The sequence below is a fragment of the Solanum verrucosum genome, unplaced genomic scaffold, assembly GCF_900185275.1.
Source record: "Solanum verrucosum unplaced genomic scaffold, falcon-dt-bn FXZP01000009.1, whole genome shotgun sequence".
Taxonomy (NCBI): domain Eukaryota; kingdom Viridiplantae; phylum Streptophyta; class Magnoliopsida; order Solanales; family Solanaceae; genus Solanum; species Solanum verrucosum.
This window is the reverse complement of record NW_026020231.1, coordinates 3,810,753-3,828,536: the sequence shown is the minus strand read 5'-3', so window position 1 is coordinate 3,828,536 and position 17,784 is coordinate 3,810,753. Positions and strand designations below refer to the sequence as shown.

The 17,784-nt window shown below is 34.1% G+C and overlaps 1 protein-coding gene across 1 annotated transcript; it reads left to right on the top strand.

Moving 5' to 3' along the window:
* The first annotated feature begins 4,001 nt into the window (after positions 1–4,001).
* On the top strand, positions 4,002–16,079 carry LOC125832486 (mRNA cap guanine-N7 methyltransferase 1-like). The gene is made up of 13 exons (XM_049511639.1): positions 4,002–4,115; positions 4,808–4,947; positions 5,020–5,088; positions 5,202–5,273; positions 12,527–12,628; positions 12,881–12,937; positions 13,588–13,726; positions 14,113–14,177; positions 14,282–14,332; positions 14,466–14,528; positions 14,980–15,103; positions 15,232–15,293; positions 15,764–16,079. The coding sequence occupies exons 1-13, from the start codon at positions 4,037–4,039 to the stop codon at positions 15,860–15,862; spliced, it is 1,122 nt and encodes a 373-aa protein (XP_049367596.1). The 5' UTR covers positions 4,002–4,036; the 3' UTR covers positions 15,863–16,079.
* The last annotated feature ends 1,705 nt before the right edge of the window (positions 16,080–17,784 follow it).

The window sequence follows — 17,784 nt, the reverse complement described above, 5'->3', positions numbered from 1 at the left end:
TGTTCTTGAGTTATGTGATAATGACAAATAATAGTATAGATCTTTAAGGAATTTTTCAACAATTTTATGATCAGTAGAGAAAATTTGTGTGAATACTCAACTAACGTGTGTTGTTTAATTTGTACTAACAAATACTTATAACAATAACTTTGCAGAAACATAAACAACAAAGTTAAAAATATCTACTCAAAAATAGCAATTAATAACATAAGTATAAATTAATACGGTAAAAAAAACATACCATGATTTGTAACAATAGGATGAAACAGAAAGGAAAAAATTGTACACAAATATTTAATTGTGCAGGTTAAGAAGAAGAAGTTCAGAATTTTTGATGTTTTAAAATGAGAGGAAATCTCTCTATTTATATCTAGACAACATACGGTAGTGTGAACAAATATTTATTGTGCCTTATCGAAAAGGTCACAACTCTTTGGAAAAGTTACAACCCTTCGGAATGGTCATAACCTTTAATACTCCCTCCATTCCATATTAACTTAAGTTTTGAGGTGATTCACACCCTTTAAGAAAAGTAGGTTAGGACATAAATTGAACATAATTTTCCATTTTTACCCTTATTAATTATTGTCAAAAATAACTAAAAATTAATTATAATAACTAATTCCAATACTAACTTAAAGGGTAAAATTGGAAGAATATTTTAAAAATAGTCTTGAAGATTGAAAACTTAAGTTAATTTGAAAAGTGGAAAAGGGCTCAAAGCTTAAGTTAATATGGAATGAAGGGAGTAAAAGACAAAACTTTTCATAAAAGTTGCAACTCTTCATAGAAGTTTCAACTTTTCATAAAAGTCGCAATTGTTCATATAAGTCGCAACTTTTCACAAAAGTCACAACTTTTCATAAAAGTCGCAACTTTTCATGAAAGGGGAAAGCTAGTTTTGTAAATATATAAATTAAAAAAGGAATCTTGGTTTGTGGTGACACCACGTAGGCGGGCCTAAGATTCTTTTTAATATATATATATATGATTATTTGAGGGTGTGTTTAGTAGGAAAGGAAAATGTGTTCGATTGTAAAAAGAAGATTAAAGATATTTAGATATAATTTAGGCGAATATTATGATCTCGAATTTAGGCTTATGTGTCAACTCAATAAAGGACTAGACATTCCGATCTGACATCGATTGAGGATCCAATCCCCAATATTGACCCGAGACATGACCCTGACTACAACCCCAATGACGATTCAAGATCAAGATCCGACCACTACCTTGAGATCGAAATTGGGATTACTAAGACATGACACCCAACCTCGACTCGACCTCGACACCTCACTCTGAGACTCGACCCTGAGATCCGTTTTGACCTTAGACCTAACCCTAACTTGACACCTACCCAATTTTTGATTGAGTTTTTGATGGGGTTTTTGGTTTTGTGTCAATTCAGGTTTGGGTCCCGTGTCAGTTCAGAGTTAGGTCAGGGTTCAGATTGTGAATCCCAAGATAGTGAGAGGCTCATATTAAGACTTGGGCTGATCCCTAGATCGAGCCAAGCCTCAAATCAAGTGATCATGGATTGAGTCTTAAGTTAGTCGAGGGTGGGGGTGGGGTATGTCACATTACAATGTGGTAGGTCGAGGAGCTAACTGCACAGGGTTGGTGAATTTGGGTAGATTAAGGGCCTATTTGGAAGGACACCCTAGTAATTGGATTTGGTGTAATTACACTGTCTTGTCCTGTTTTGAAGGACATGTAATTACTTGGTCAACAGGTAATTGGTGTAATTGGCAGGGGGTAATTACATTTTACAATTCACAAGCAGAAGCTGTGAATTGCTGGTAATTACCACATGATTTCTTTTTCATTTTTTTTAATCTCTATTTTTATTTTTATTTTGTTTTAACTTTTTTTACTTCTATTATTTTTTAATTTCTTTTTATTTTTATTTTTATTATTCTAAAAAATTGTAAAAGTCTATTTTTTATTTTATATTATTATATTTCATTTTATTCTTGTTCTCAAATTCTATGTAATCTTCTCGTATTATCTATTTCTTTATGTCATGTTTATTTTCTCATTAGCATAATTTTATAGTATTCTAATTTTTAAATTAAAATACAATTTATTGTTAAGTAAGGTTATAGACTTACGTTTTCTTTATTATGAAGAAATAAAAATAAATCATATTTATTGCTATGTTAAAATTTGTTATAAGAGTATTATGTTAAATTTTTTGTTTTGAATTTATTACTTATGTTATATTTTCAGTTTCATTTGTTTTAGTAATATTGAATTTACATTGCACGTCATTTTTTAATTAGACTTAATAGATTATATTTTTGTCAAACATTTAATAATTTATGATATTTTATTTATATATTACTATTCTTTTTTATCAAACATGCATTTCACAATGTTCGTAAAAACTTCATACTTTTAATTGTTACGATCAATTCAATTGTAATATATTAATTTGAAAAAATATAAATCAATTATTTTTTCATAATATTAGTTACAGTAAATATGTTTATTAATTAATATATATTTTTTAAAAAGAATATATATATCTTATATTTAATTTAATGTCATTTATAAAATTTCTTATTTGTCTAGTATAAATTTTAAATGATTAATTTTTATTTTAAAAATTTATTATAATTTTATGATTGCAATTGTGCATCCAAATAGAACATGTGTAATTACACTGTGGCATTCAAACATGACATGTGTAATTACACGCCCTCGGAAACAAGAAGTTCTGGTCCGGGAGGGATAATATCAACCACTTGACGTCCCTCTGACGCATCCGTTATGGTTATCTCATACCCCCCTTTTTCTTTCCGTATGATTTTGCTTACTATACCTGTTGCCGTAGCATTATAAACTGTATTGTCTATATACAACTATCTAATTTTCTTCTATTATATGGTGATTATTTGGTCAGGATATATCTATCTTGGTTTGGATTATCAAAATAGATTGCGGTGGCTCCTAAAGTGAAGAAAGCCACTTTCCAATCAATTACGACTCCTCACTCAGATATTGATAGTGTCCGTGAAGTTCTTGAAGAAGTAATTACACTGTGACAACCAAACAGAACAGTGTAATTACTAGACTGTGTAATTACTAGGCTGGTAATTACTACCCTAGTAATTACACCAATTCCAATTACCTGGTGGCTTTCCAAACAGACCCTAAGTAGTGGGGGTGGGAAGGTTAGGTTGAAAGAAAATTTAGGAAAATATTTCCCCTCGCTTTTAGTAGAAAAGACATATTTCTTAAATTGAAGGAAAATATATTCATTTTAAAAATATCTAAACCAATTAAATATGAAAAAAATGAAAAATATATTGAACACACTAGAACAGTAACTTATATTAGCTCATTCTAAAACAATTCGTCTTTGCAAATTTGTCGATCTCTTTTAAATATTCTTAGCTATTTTAAAAATAAATTGTTATTAAAATTTGTGACTGGCAAGAAATTTAGCGTAGTTTTAAAATAAGCATTTGTTATTTCATTGCATACAAAATAATATTTAAATATTTTGATTGCCCCCAATTTAAAGTACTATCATTTACTTGTGTTAACACCGCTAACATTGATATTTCACCCATACTATTTTACACACACATCTTTAAACTTCGACTCTAATTTCAAAAGTTCAAATAAAGTGAATTTATTTTTTATTTTCATAGTCAAACGCTAATTAATTTTTGAATTATATTGTTACCACGTATATTAGATAATTATATACTCCATTTGTGAATTTTTTCCAAAATCTCTCGTATAAAAAAATTATTTCTGAGTTAAAAATCAATTATTATAAAATTAAAATAGATAGAAAATTTAAGGATAAACCCTAACAACCTTTTCTTTTTTATTGTTTACAATTTCCTTTTTTGGGTTTGCAAGGGATTACACGAATATTGTCAAAAGTTCAAACTCCTCCTCATTCCCTGTGCTTCTCTCACTGTTCATGAATGGTTAATTTGGAAAAAAATATTTTTTAGGTCGCTGTACTTGTCAAATTTGTCAAAATCAGATAGGTGTTGTTGAATCTTGATTTCTAATCATGAAGCGAGATCACTCAGAGCCTCCATCTTCAAGTTCTCTTGGACCTCCTCAATCCAAATTTAAGCACAACCCTGAAGGTAATTTTCTCCTTTTAATTTTAACACAAATCAATTTTAGTTGATTCTTATTTTTTACTTATAATATGGATACATTCTTGAATTAATTAACCCAATAAAGCTAGAGTTTTTGTTGTTATTTACTGTGTTGGCGGCTGGCGGGAGGTAATAGTACTTGATGAAATAGTCTGGGTGTGCGCAAGTTGGTCCGAACACCACAGTCAATCCAAAGTTAGAAACTTTACTTTTATAGAAGCACAAGTGCACAACCCAGAAGGTGGTTTTCTCATATTTTCTTGTAGGACAAATCTCAATTGATTATTTCCATTTATTTGTGTAGATATGGATACATCATATGTGTTCTCACTGTTGATTAGTACCCAAAAAGTTAGTGAATTTACTATTCTTAAGCATAACCTAGAAGAGAACATATTCTTTTAATAGAAACCTCATTTGATTTTATTAGTACTATTATTAGTTGTATAGATATGAATTTTTTGTTTTTTTTTTCATTTTTACATTAGTAATAAGCTTTACTGTCATTTTAGCTGCCAAAGTATTTGCTACAACTGGTGGAATGCCACAAAGCAATGTAACATGCTCTAAAGACTGAACTTGTGATGCAAAACTTTAGGACGTTGTTACTTTTGGATAAAAGAAGTTAGAAACTGGGTTTTTTATTGTGGTTGATTGTAAGTTTGAACTGGTGTCAGGCGACGCTCATTTTCTGGAAGATGAGAGCACAAAAATTTTTGCCAGGAAGGTGGCTGATCATTACAGTGCGAGGACCAACCAAACTCTTGAAGAGCGTGAAGCAAGTCCTATCATCCACTTAAAGAAACTTAACAATTGGGTATGTCTTCTTTATCCATGGGCATGGTTATTCTGCATAGTTCATTGCTAATGAGGTTTTCTGGCGTTTTAGATCAAGAGTGTCTTGATTCAACTCTATGCTAAAAGAGGGGATGCAGTTCTTGATCTTGCTTGCGGGAAGGTACCTCTTGCATATTGTATACCCTAATTATTTGGCATTACTTGAAACAATTTATAGGTGTTAAGAAACAAGTCCCCATGCATCTAATTTTCAATTTCTTTCTGCTGCACCAGGGCGGTGATCTCATTAAATGGGATAAAGCAAAAGTTGGATATTATGTTGGCATTGATATTGCCGATGGTTCGGTAAGTTCATCCTAGATGAATATATTTTTGTCGCTTTTTCTGCACTTTTATTGTGTTTGAGTGGGTTAGAGCCCCACATTAGTAAGGGAATAAATTGTTGGTCTACTTATATGAATTTGAGCAATTCTCCTATCGCGCCTCATTTTTCACAAAACAGGTTAATGCAACGACGTGACAACACTTTTAGGATTTAAAAGAGAAGAGTCGTCATCTAACAAATTAAAGGTGCGTTAGGGCACCATTCTAAACTAACTACCAAATGAATTGAATTAAAAGGTCAAACGAAATTAGTGATCAGGTAAGGGTTTAAATTACCACGAAAGGAAAATGTTAAATAACTTTCGAGGTCCACAAATGTGGGTCCCAGCCGTATCTCATATTATTATGTGGGGAGGTTAAACGAGTGTAATTTTTGATGGACTTTTTCTCAATATTGGATTGACTTTTGTGATAACATTGTTGAGTGATAGATTTGACATTGTAGATGGGGTATGTAAGTTGTTGATATGGAGACATTTGATATGGTACGAGAGGTGCATGATACCAAAAACTTTGGTACAAAGGTGTTTGATACCGAGGAGGCAGTGTGGTGAGATTCTTTAGGTATGGCGTAGGATATGTAGGTTTAGAGACACGTGTATGAATTTGGGGTGGAAATGGGTAATTTGGAGACTTGAGTATTCGTTGGAGGCATATGAATGAAGCTTGGTTGATTTTGAGGATAGGAAATAGGATGAGTTGACGGAGGATTATTTTGAAAAGTGGCTTGATTTGTGGTAGGACGGTCACCCATGCATGTCCTTAAAAAAGGGATCGACCAAAAATCTTAACTCATTTGCGCATACCAACTATTTTTTCTTCTAATTCTACTATCTTCTGCTTCAACTGTAAGATCAACTCATTTGAAGGATATTCCTCTTCAAAAGGTTCAACCATTTCCGTGATAACATTATTATCAATCATTTTTTTCTTTCCTTTGCGATTTGAACTAGGAGGAGAAGGAAGAGCACCTTTCGATCGTGTGTGGTAAACCATAGTGTACAGATCAACCTTTGGGGAAGAGTAGACAAAAATAAAAATCAACAAGAAACCAAGTCAGAACATTGAATACATTGAGATAATAAGAACATTGTTTTGCTAAAATAAATGTCTTAAATGCAAGGAGCCTCGTTGAGCCAGAGGTAGGCCTAAGACGACAAATAAGTGATGCACAATAATTAATTCAAGCCTTATTTTGCCAATTTGAAGCTTAGAGTCAGAAGAAGTAAAGAAAAATAAACTATTATTTATTGAATAAAATTAAACTATTACATCATGATAAGAAAACATAAACAAAAATAAACTAAGGGGAAAATGGGGTAACATGGAAAAGTAATCCTAGAAATTAGAAACTTCGAAGATATTGATCCCAAGAACTTGGCACATCTGCTCTCTTATATTTTTTTTGATAATAGTAACTGTGTATTCACACCAAAAAACCCATCAATCAAAAGCTGATGGGGTGGGATTTACAACCCCTAAGGGCTTCATCGAGATTAAAAGACTAGATAGGAGGCTTTACAATTGTCTTTTGAAATCAACTAAACTATCTATTTCCCCCACTATATCATGTTTACACCAAAAATACAAAAGACTTATACTCTTCGTCTTGATCTTCTGGAAACAGCTAGCTTTTCCTTCAAAACATCTTTCATTTCTCTCTTTCCATAAAGTCCACCAAACATATGCTGGGATACTTCTCCACCAATCTTCTTGTGATCCCCTTCTTCCAACTCCTTCCCAGCTTTTCAACATATCAAAGGAGGTCCTGGGCATTACCCAACTTATCCCAAGTAAACAGAAGAACATGTTCCACAGATTTTCAGCTGTTTTGCAATGAATGAACAAGTGACTATTTATCTCTGCCTCTTGCTCACACATAAAACACCTAGAGCAAATTTGAATACCTCTTCTCTGTAGTACTTCATGTGTTAAACAGGCTCTCCTGACCACCAGCCAGCTGAAACATGAGATTTTGTGTGGTATTTTAACCTTCCAAATCAGTTTCCAAGGCCATTTTGCTGTCATTGTCTGGCTGAAGTTCAAACTCCAATAACATGATTTCACGGTAAAAGACCCCTTGCTATGTAGTTTCCAAATTGGCAAATCAGAACCTACACTTACTCCTGGGAAAGCATTTAGAGTCTGCAGCAAATCAGCTACTCTATTTATTTCTCAATCATTCATGGCCCTCCTAAAAATCAAGTTCCACCCTTGAGGACTCCATACTTGTGCCACCTTATCCATCTGTTGCAAGCTCAAGATGTATAGATCAGGAAAGGTAGTCCTCAGAACCTCTTCCCCAATCCACAATTCATTCCAGAAACTTGTCTTCTCCCCATCCCTAATTCTGTACTTCAGGTTGTTAATGAAAGAGGGCCACAGTCTTCTAATTGTTTTCCATACGGAGCATCCAAAAGTACCAGTCACCTCCTCAGTGGTCCAACTATTCTGGAGCCCATATTTTTGTGAAATGAATCTCCTCCATAGTGCCACATCTTCACAACAGAATCTCCATAACCATTTCTTCAGTAGACTTTCATTCTGTGCACCTAGCTTCTTAATGCCCATCCCACCCTGTTTTTTGTTAAGGATCACCTTATCCCATTTTACTAGATTGTACCCCTTCTTCTCCTTGTTGCCCTGCCATAGGAAATCTCTTCTAGCCTTGTTGATTTTCTTCTCTATGTTACCTGGTAGAGGGAATAGACTCATCATATAGGTAGGTTGGCTGTCCATGACTGATTTTATAAGAGTCAGCCTGCCACCCAAAGATAGATACTGGCTTTTCCATCTTGCTAATTTCCTCTCACATATCTGGAGTGATTTCATATTCATGGTTCAACAAATTGTGTACCCATATATTTTCTCTCTCATCGGCGAGTCCAGGATATCCTTCTCCACTTGATTCTCTATCCTCAACCTTTTTCAAGATCCACATGTAGTATTAAAATGTACAGAAGGGTCGTCGTGCACCTATATCTATGGTCATCACTCTTTCCCACCTTCGAAGTGTGTTATGAACTTGTGGATTATTTTGTCCAAAATCATACTTATAGTGATCTGTATTGGATCGCAGTGAAATCACTTGAACCCGTCCAAACTGACGGAGTGCTCGAAGAGAAGCATATGGTTGAACGTCCTTTAAGCCAATAAGCTCAATGAAATAGCGTTCATCACCTCACACTATATACAAAGGGTGGACAACCAACAGAGTTTCCATTGAATGCGATAGTTGTTGAGTCCCTTAAAAAATATAAGTCAATCTTCGACTCCCACAGGGGCGATGAAATATTCCATTTTTCTTGGATGACTATCAATTTTGTTGTCTTTACCTTTGTAAAGATCTATCATGTCAAATCGGTTATAGAAGTGTTTGATAGCCCACAATTGTAGTAAAAAGTTGCATCTTTCGAAAAATATTCTACCATTGACATATGCAGACATACTTCTCATTATATCTGCCAATATCATGGACACTATAATTTTCCTAGGTTCGTCCCTTCCTTGAGCTAACGCACGAACCACGTGACCCAAACAGGTATCGATCTTTAATATTTCTTTGGGAAAAACTAAAGAACCCAATAATGTAATGACAAAGGCACTCAAGTGATATTTTTCCCATTTTTTCAGCAGAACAATCAAATTCTCATTAAAAAATTGATGACTATCTTTATGACCGAAGCGTGAATACAGAAAATCAAAAGGATTCCACCCAAAATCTAAATAGGTTAATGTCAGATTGTATTTCATTCCCACATTCTCTAGAAATGTCTTTGGTGATTGTTTATAGGGTACAATCATTTCACACTCACGATAAAACAAGCCACTAATTTCTTTAATTGTCGGTACTAATTCAAAATCACTAAAATTGAAGAGCATCCTCAAGGGATCCCGATATTTCAATAAAGCCTTAATCAGGTGATGGTTAGGTACGACAAAAATGAGGAAAGTTAGGCCGCCCAACAAATTGCAAATCTTTATTTCACGGTCTTTTTTTATGTCATTCCACTAATCTCTTAGCTTATCACTCACTTCTACGACCATTTGCGGGTTGACGAAATGTGGAGAGGCCATGACTCAGCAAATAAAACAACAAACAAATTCTAAACTCCATTTTGACATAGTGTGGCTTGAATTAATTATTATGATCACATTGACATATAATATGCACACCAAGTGTCAGTGTGATCACACTAATTAATTCAAGCCAAGTTATGTCAAAATGGAGTTTAGAATTTGTTTGTTGTTTTATTTGCAGAGTCATGACCTCTCCACATTCCGCAAATGATCGTAGAAGTGAGTCATAAGCTAAGAGATTAGTGGAATGACATAAAAAAAGACCGTGAAATAAAGATTTGCAATTTGTTGGGCGGCCTAACTTTCCTCATTTTTGTCGTACCTAACCATCACCTGATTAAGGCTTTATTGAAATATCGGGATCCCTTGAGGATGCTCTTCAATTTTAGTGATTTTGAATTAGTACCGACAATTAAAGAAATTAGGGGCTTGTTTTATCGTGAGTGTGAAATGATTGTACCCTATAAACAATCACCAAAGACATTTCTAGAGAATGTGGGAATGAAATACAATCTGACATTAACCTATTTAGATTTTGGGTGGAATCCTTTTGATTTTCTGTATTCACGCTTCGGTCATAAAGATAGTCATCAATTTTTTAATGAGAATTTGATTGTTCTGCTGAAAAAATGGGAAAAATATCACTTGAGTGCCTTTGTCATTACATTATTGGGTTCTTTAGTTTTTCCCAAAGAAATATTAAAGATCGATACCTGTTTGGGTCACGTGGTTCGTGCGTTAGCTCAAGGAAGGGACGAACCTAGGAAAATTATAGTGTCCATGATATTGGCAGAGATAATGAGAAGTATGTCTGCATATGTCAATGGTAGAATATTTTTCATGCAATCTTTTACTACAATTGTGGGCTATTGAACACTTCTATAACCGATCTGACATGATAGTTCTTTTCAAAGGTAGAGGCAACAAAATTGATAGTCATCCAAGAAGAATGAAATATTTCATCTTCCCCATGAGAGTCGAAAATTGGCTCATATTTTTTAAGGGACTTAACAACTATCACATTCAATCGAAACTCTTTTGGTTGTCCACCCTTTGTGCCATAGTGAGAGGTGATGAACGTTATTTCATTGAGCTTATTGGCTTAAAGGACGTTCAACCATATGCTCCTCTTCGAGTACTCCGTCAGTTTGGACAGGTTCAAGATACCACTGTGATCCAATACAAATCACTATGATTATGGACCAAATAATCCACAAGTTCATTACATACTTTGAAGGTGGGTGAGGGTGATGGCCATAAATATGGGTGCACGACGACCCTTCTGTACATGTGGATTTCGAAAGAGGCTGAGGGTAGAGAAGGATATCCTGGACTCGCCGATGAGAGAAAAAATATATGGGCACGCAATTTGTCGAAACATGGATATGAAGTCACTCCAGATATAAGAGAGCAGATGATGCCAAGCTCTTGGGATCAATATCTTCAAAGTTTCTAATTTATAGGATTACTTTTCCATGTTACCCCATTTCCCCCTTTGTTTATGTTTTTTTATCATGATGTAATAGTTTAATTTTATTTAATAAATAATAGCTTAGTTTTCTTTACTTTTTCTGACTCTAAACTTCAAAATAAGGCTTGAATTTATTATTGTGCATCACTTATTTGTCGTCTTAGGCCTACCTCTGGCTCAGTGAGGCTCCTTGCATTTAGGACATTTATTTTAGCAAAACAATGTGCTTATTATCTCAATATATTCTGACTTGGTTTCCTGTTGATTTTTATTTTTGTCTACTCTTCCCCAAAGGTTGATCTATACACTATGGTTTACCACAAACAATCGAAAGGTGCTCTTCATTCTTCTCCTAGTTCGAATCGCAAAGGAAAGAGAAAGATGATTGATAACAACATTATCACGGAAATGGTTGGAACTTTTAAAGAGGAATATCCTTCAAATGAGTTGATCTTAAGGTTGGAGCAGAAAATAATGGAATTAGAAGAAGAAATAGCTGGTATGCGCAAATGAGTTAGGTTTTTAGTCGATCCCTCTTTAAGAATAGGGCCACCTTTCAAAATAATCCTTCGCCGACTCATCCTATTTCCTATCCTCAAAATCAACCGAGCTTTATTTATATGCCTCCAACAAATACTCAGTCTCCGAATTAACCCATATCCACCCTTACTTCATAACACGTCTGTAAACCTACAGAACCCCACCACACAACCTCCTCAGTATCAAACACCTTTGTACCAAACTTTTTGGTATCATGCACTTGATGTACCATATCAACAACTTACATACCCCATCTACAATGTCAAATCCATCACTCAACAGCGCAATCACAAAAGTTAATCCAATATCGAGAAAAAATTACACTCGTTTAACCTCCCCACATAATTATATGAGATACGGCCGGGACCCATATTTGTGGACCTCGGGAGTGTTAGAGTCCCACATTGGTTGGGGAATGACTAGTGGTCTGCTTATTTGGATTTGCGCAAACTCCCCCTCATTAGCTTTTGGGGTTGAGTTAATCTTAAGTGTCATATGTTTACATGCTGCAAGTTAGATTCCTTTCAGTGAGCTATTTATATTTTATTGAACTATTTATAATACTTTCTAGAAAACATGCAATCTGTTATTTGATCACTTATAATCTGGGAAGATGTTTTACCTATAGATAATCCTATGAAATGGACTCGTGACTAATGAATATTGCCCTGCAAATAATTGTTTATTGCAAGATGAAGGTTGAGCATTGGTCTCTGGCATAACTATCTCCATGGATTCCTTTTTTATTGAATTTTTAATAAATGGGAAAACTTATTGGTTTGCTAAATGTTGATCAAATTGCAGTTTTTGCCTTTTAGTTGGAGGTTAATCTGGATTATTTACTTGAAGGTCACAGAACTTTTCTTAAATTCTACCCACTTGACATCACAGTCCTATATGCTTCAGGCATATGAGATGCTTTCATTTCTTAAATGAGTCCTCCATTTAGTAGATTACATGATAGGTTTCTTCCTTTATTTACGGAAACGAAAATTCATCTTTTAGAAGGTTATATTTCTTTATATATTTTTTGTTAAATTCTTGTATTTTAGGTCTGGTATTTATTTTCTACGGCATTTGAGTGCTAGCCTGACTTTTGATATTATCATTGAATTATGTAAAGATAGAAGACTGCCGAACCCGCTACAATGGTGATGCAGATCACCATCAGCGCCGCAAAAAGTTCTCATTTCCTGCCAGACTTATGTGTGGAGATTGTTATGAGGTAAATCAGCTAACCACATGATCAAATTTTCCCGCTTTTGCAGATGGAACTGAAATTTCATAGCTTTTGTTGCTTTCTTTCTCGTCGTAAACATCAGGAATATTGGATGTATCATTTCCTAGACGTACTAGGACCTTATGTATAGTGATGATCAGCATTTGCTTTAAACTACTGATATACCAAATTACTTTGTGCTTTTATTGGAAAATCGTGGGCAATGACACTACTGATATCTTTTGTGGTGATTTTCAGGTTCGTCTGGACCGGATTTTAGCAGATGATGCACCTTTTGATGTTTGTAGCTGCCAGGTATGTCAGTATCCTGTATTTCGTATAATATAGCAAACTTTGTTCTTTAGGGTGTTAGGTAAAATACATTGTTTGAGAATTCGTTACATAGTTTGGGACTTCGTTCTCAGTGACTACAAGTAGTATTTTCCCTTAGAAATCTGCCGTACCATCTATTTGTTTTCTGGCTTAATTGAACTCCTTCTCTGATATCCCATAGCCAATAGAGATACATGCTTCTATGAGTTGAAGCGCTGTATAAGACAACTTCTCTTGGTACGAGAAAATTTGAGGTGTTTTGGATTTGTTGTTTCCCTTGTAAATATCTCTTCTCAAGCTTTTATGTTCTGCTTCCGGGTTATATTAGATGTTTCCTTTGTGCTATCTTGGTTGTCCTGCATCCTTACTAGTTATATTTCCGATGAACCTTGAAAATTAGTAGTGTACTCAGAAGCTTTTCCTATCAGTATAATCCACATCTTTCTTAAGTTTGAAATGGAAAAACCTTAGGAACGTAGAGGTTGAAGAAATATTGGATGTACAGTGTTCTCCTAATGGGATGCCTCTACATAGTAGCTGGAGAGGCGACAGCACTTTATCCTGTCAATCATGCTTGTCTTAGGTGGACTTTCATAGTTGATTGTAAACAAAGAGAACTTGAAAATTTGCAGTTTGCTATGCATTATTCGTGGTCTACTGAGGCACGTGCACGCCGTGCGCTGGCCAATGTCTCAGCTTTACTTCGACCTGGAGGAATATTTATTGGAACAATGCCAGATGCCAATGTCATCATCAAGAAGCTAAGAGAAGGTTTAACTTTTGCTCAGTTCTGATCTTCTTATCCCTGTTGAAACTATAAATATGAAACTGTGATGTCTTTATGATGTATGTTCACTCTCATCTCTAGCTTTTCAATTAAAAGAAAAGAGGCTGAAGTTCAGTAATATCTTCTGGATTTTTTTCCTTGATTAGAACCTAGTGTATATGCCTTTTACATCATGGAATAAGTCACGTTGAAATTCCTCCAAGTACTTTGTTAATTACTCTAATATTGTTAACTTATATGATCGCGTTTCCATTGCTCAAACTAGAGGAGTGATGGTGTAATTGAATTTTTTGAAATGTGTTATGTAGCCGTTCTTGAACAGTCTTAAAGATCTGTTGATATATGGTCCCTTTCCTCTGTGAAACTGCAGCTGAAGGGCTAACCTTTGGTAATAGTGTCTACTGGATACGTTTTGATGAAGAATTTTCAGAGAAGGTAACTTGTGCTATCATTTTCTAGTAATTTTGTACAGAAATTTATGTATGTTCTCTATTCTGTGTATTTGTAGTACTGTATACTAAGATCTTCTATTGTTGCAGAAATTTAAATCTTCAAATCCTTTTGGCATCAAATACAAGTTCCATCTGGAGGTGTGTACACCATGTGCCTCTCCTATATATCTTTGCTGCATCCTTTAAGCTTATCGCTAATGATTTTTAGTGTTTATGTGTTCTTGTTCATTTTGTTGCAAATCATAAATTTTAGCTTCCATTTGGACTGTAGGATGCTGTTGACTGCCCCGAATGGATTGTCCCTTTCCACATCTTCAAGGCATTGGCTGAAGAGGTATTTAGTGTCTTTACCCCCTGTTTATAGCTTGGATATATTCTGACCCCACAGGACATTTGCTTTCTGACTTTATGTAGATCCCTTTTTCTTTAAACGAAAACGGGAAACCATAGGTTTATAAGTCCCGTTTTGGAACTGATACCTTTTTTACCTTAAATCGGACCATGGTACGTTCTCTTTTATACTGAGTTGGTGGATTTTTCTTGATTGAGAGCGCTCTAATGCTAGTTATGAGTCACAAATTAAGGAAAGTATATTACATCTCACACAAATCCTTCTAGTAAGTCGGAGATATTTTGTATGGTATATGAGGCATAGTTATTGATATCTAATGGATTGCCACTTAGGAAGACATATCATTGTTAGCATTCAGGAATACCATGGCATGCAGTTCTTTCTCACCTTTTTGGTTTGTTCTGACAGTTTTATTTTCTTTTGTTAAATGCAGTATGACTTTGAGCTAGTTTTTGTGAAGAATAACCACATATTTGTAGACGAATACATGAAGAAACCAGAGTTCATTGAACTTATGAGGAGGCTCGGTGCATTAGGTGATGGGAACCAAGACCGAAGTAAGCGTAGTTCTTTGGTTGCTGAATTTTACGCTTTGATGTTTCATCGGAAGTAATGTTGTGATATTTGATGCCTTATTTTATAGGTTTCCCCCAGCTTGTGTTCTGACTTGTGTTGCTAACAACAGGTACTCTATCACCAGATGAATGGGAGGTTGCCTACCTTTATTTGACATTTGTTCTCAGAAAGGTACTGAAGCCTAATTCATGTTTCAATATTACCATTGTTTCTTAAACAGTAATCTGCGAACCGAACTAGGGGGCCTAACCAGCATGTCCCTGACGAACGAGACCTTATCCCTTTAACCAAGTCATACAGAACAGAGGTGGACTAGGACTTGTTGGGAAGAAAGATTACGTGCAGCTTGTAGAGCACATGTAAGGCACAATCGGGTTGCTCATTTGAAGCTTATGAGTTTAGAATTTGAGCTCTTTCAAATGATTGAGTTCTAAATTAATAATTTGTACATATTAAATGGATGTAAGACAACTTCAGTGTGTAGACCAAGGTTACTGGGTTCTAACAAACTCATAACTTTGTCTCTAGCTCTGCTTCTGCTGTCCTAGTCTAGGTACCATGTTAGGCACCAATATGTGTCAAACTTAACAATGACAAATATAGTAATTGTGATCTTGGCTAAAATCTTGTTTATTTTGCAGAGAGGGCAACCAGATCAAATACAGAGAAATCCTAGACGAGACATAGGCAAGATGCATTTGACTAAAGACGATATCGAGAATGTCAATGGTGCAGTGTAGTGTCTTGCTGTTATGGCATATGAAGAATTATCTGCAAGGAAGAGGAACAAGTCAACAAAATGTGCCCCTTTTTCGAGTCGATAAATCGAGCTGCTAATCAATTTTGCAGAATAAAAACTATAGATAGTTTTGGCCTAATCATTTGTTACAAATTTCAACTTGCTATAAAGCTCCAGCATGTATAGTTAAAACAAGCCAGTGCAATGTGTGTCCACTTGCACCTACTTACTACCTTGTAAATTTTATGTAGCATTTATAAATTAAAAGATAATGAAAATAGGCAAAAGTTTCTATTTAGACTGTTTTAAAGATTAAAATGCACTTAAAGTAAGTAATTATTGTTTAACAATAATCATTACAATAGCAATATCTTCATTATTAATCACTACATAACAATCTATTTATTATTCGGAGAGGGTCTAAAATGCCCCTCAAGTATTTGAATTGGTACAAAATTATCCTTCATCCGCCTATCAGCCCTAAAATACTCTTGACATCCACCTTTCGGCTCAAAAATACCCTTTATGTTAATCATTTGACTCATATTTGCCCTTATTTTTAATAGCTCCCTTAAAGTAAAATTATTAAATATTTATTTATTATATTGCTTAATATGATCGGTCCAAATTTAAACCCTTCTCAAATAAATAATAAAAATGATATTTTTAAAAGTTCTAATTTTCTATAAAACCACTTATGTTTTATATTTTGACTCGATACACTTGAAAAAAATATTGAAAAAATAATTAATTTCATGATATCTTCCTATTGGCCTATTTTAAATCGACCCCAATTTATTATAACGTAACCCAACTCATAAATGGGAATCCAACTAAAATCCATACTTACCCCGACTTATTGTCCATCTAAAAAAAAATTATTTTCATTGATATAAAATTTTCTCTCAATTATCAAAATGTCTTGTTCATTTTTTCTTTATTCCTTTTTGTAATCTCTTATTCTTAATTAGGATATCTGAGACTCAAACTTGAAATGAAATCACATATTTATATTCTTTTAATTAGTATTATTGTCACGATGGGATGAGGGTGGGGATAAGAGAAATGATTATTTTTATTAATTTATTTTTAATTTTGGGTACACACAAAAGAAAAATGTAATAGTTGTGCATAATTGCTTAATTGAGTCATCTTTTATTAAACTAATTATTTCTATATGAATGCATCGTTATTTTCCTCTTTTTTTCTCTCTTGTTTGTCATAAATTGAAAAAATAAAATAAAATGGTGGACAAGATCCAAATAGGAAAAAAATGAAAGAGATAGGAAGTGAAGGGTCAGGGAGGAAGAGTAGAGAGTAGACACATAACCTTTTTATAATATTAAATTTACTATGAAATTCAAAAGCATGTCAATCATGTGAGCTTATATATTAAGTAATTTCAAATTATTTTAATGGAAAAGGGCCTAAAATTCCCTTAAACTATGAGATTTGGTACAATATTACCCTCCATCCACCTAATGAGTATGATGCGTTAGACATAAGGGTATTTTTGAGCTGAAAGGTGGACGTCAGGGATATTTTAGAGCCGATAGGTGGATGAAGGGTAATTTTGTACCAATTCAAATATTTTAGGGGTATTTTAGGCCCTTCTCCGTTTATTGTTAATTACTCCACTACTGATTACCACATTATAATCCCCACAAATTAGCCCCCCTCGGTCTTTCTTTTATTTATTATACATCAAAAAATGATCCAATCATCACTTATCTAATCCTACTATTAAATTATGGAGTTTAATTAAGTTATTTAAAGATTTCTTTTAAGAACAAATCTCACATATGGTGGCAGATTTATTTTATTTTGAAAATTATAAATGTCATATTTTTAAGAAGTTTTTTTTCTTTAATGGTATAAATTCTGTTTGTGTAGTGATAGTGACCACATATATAATTTAAACTC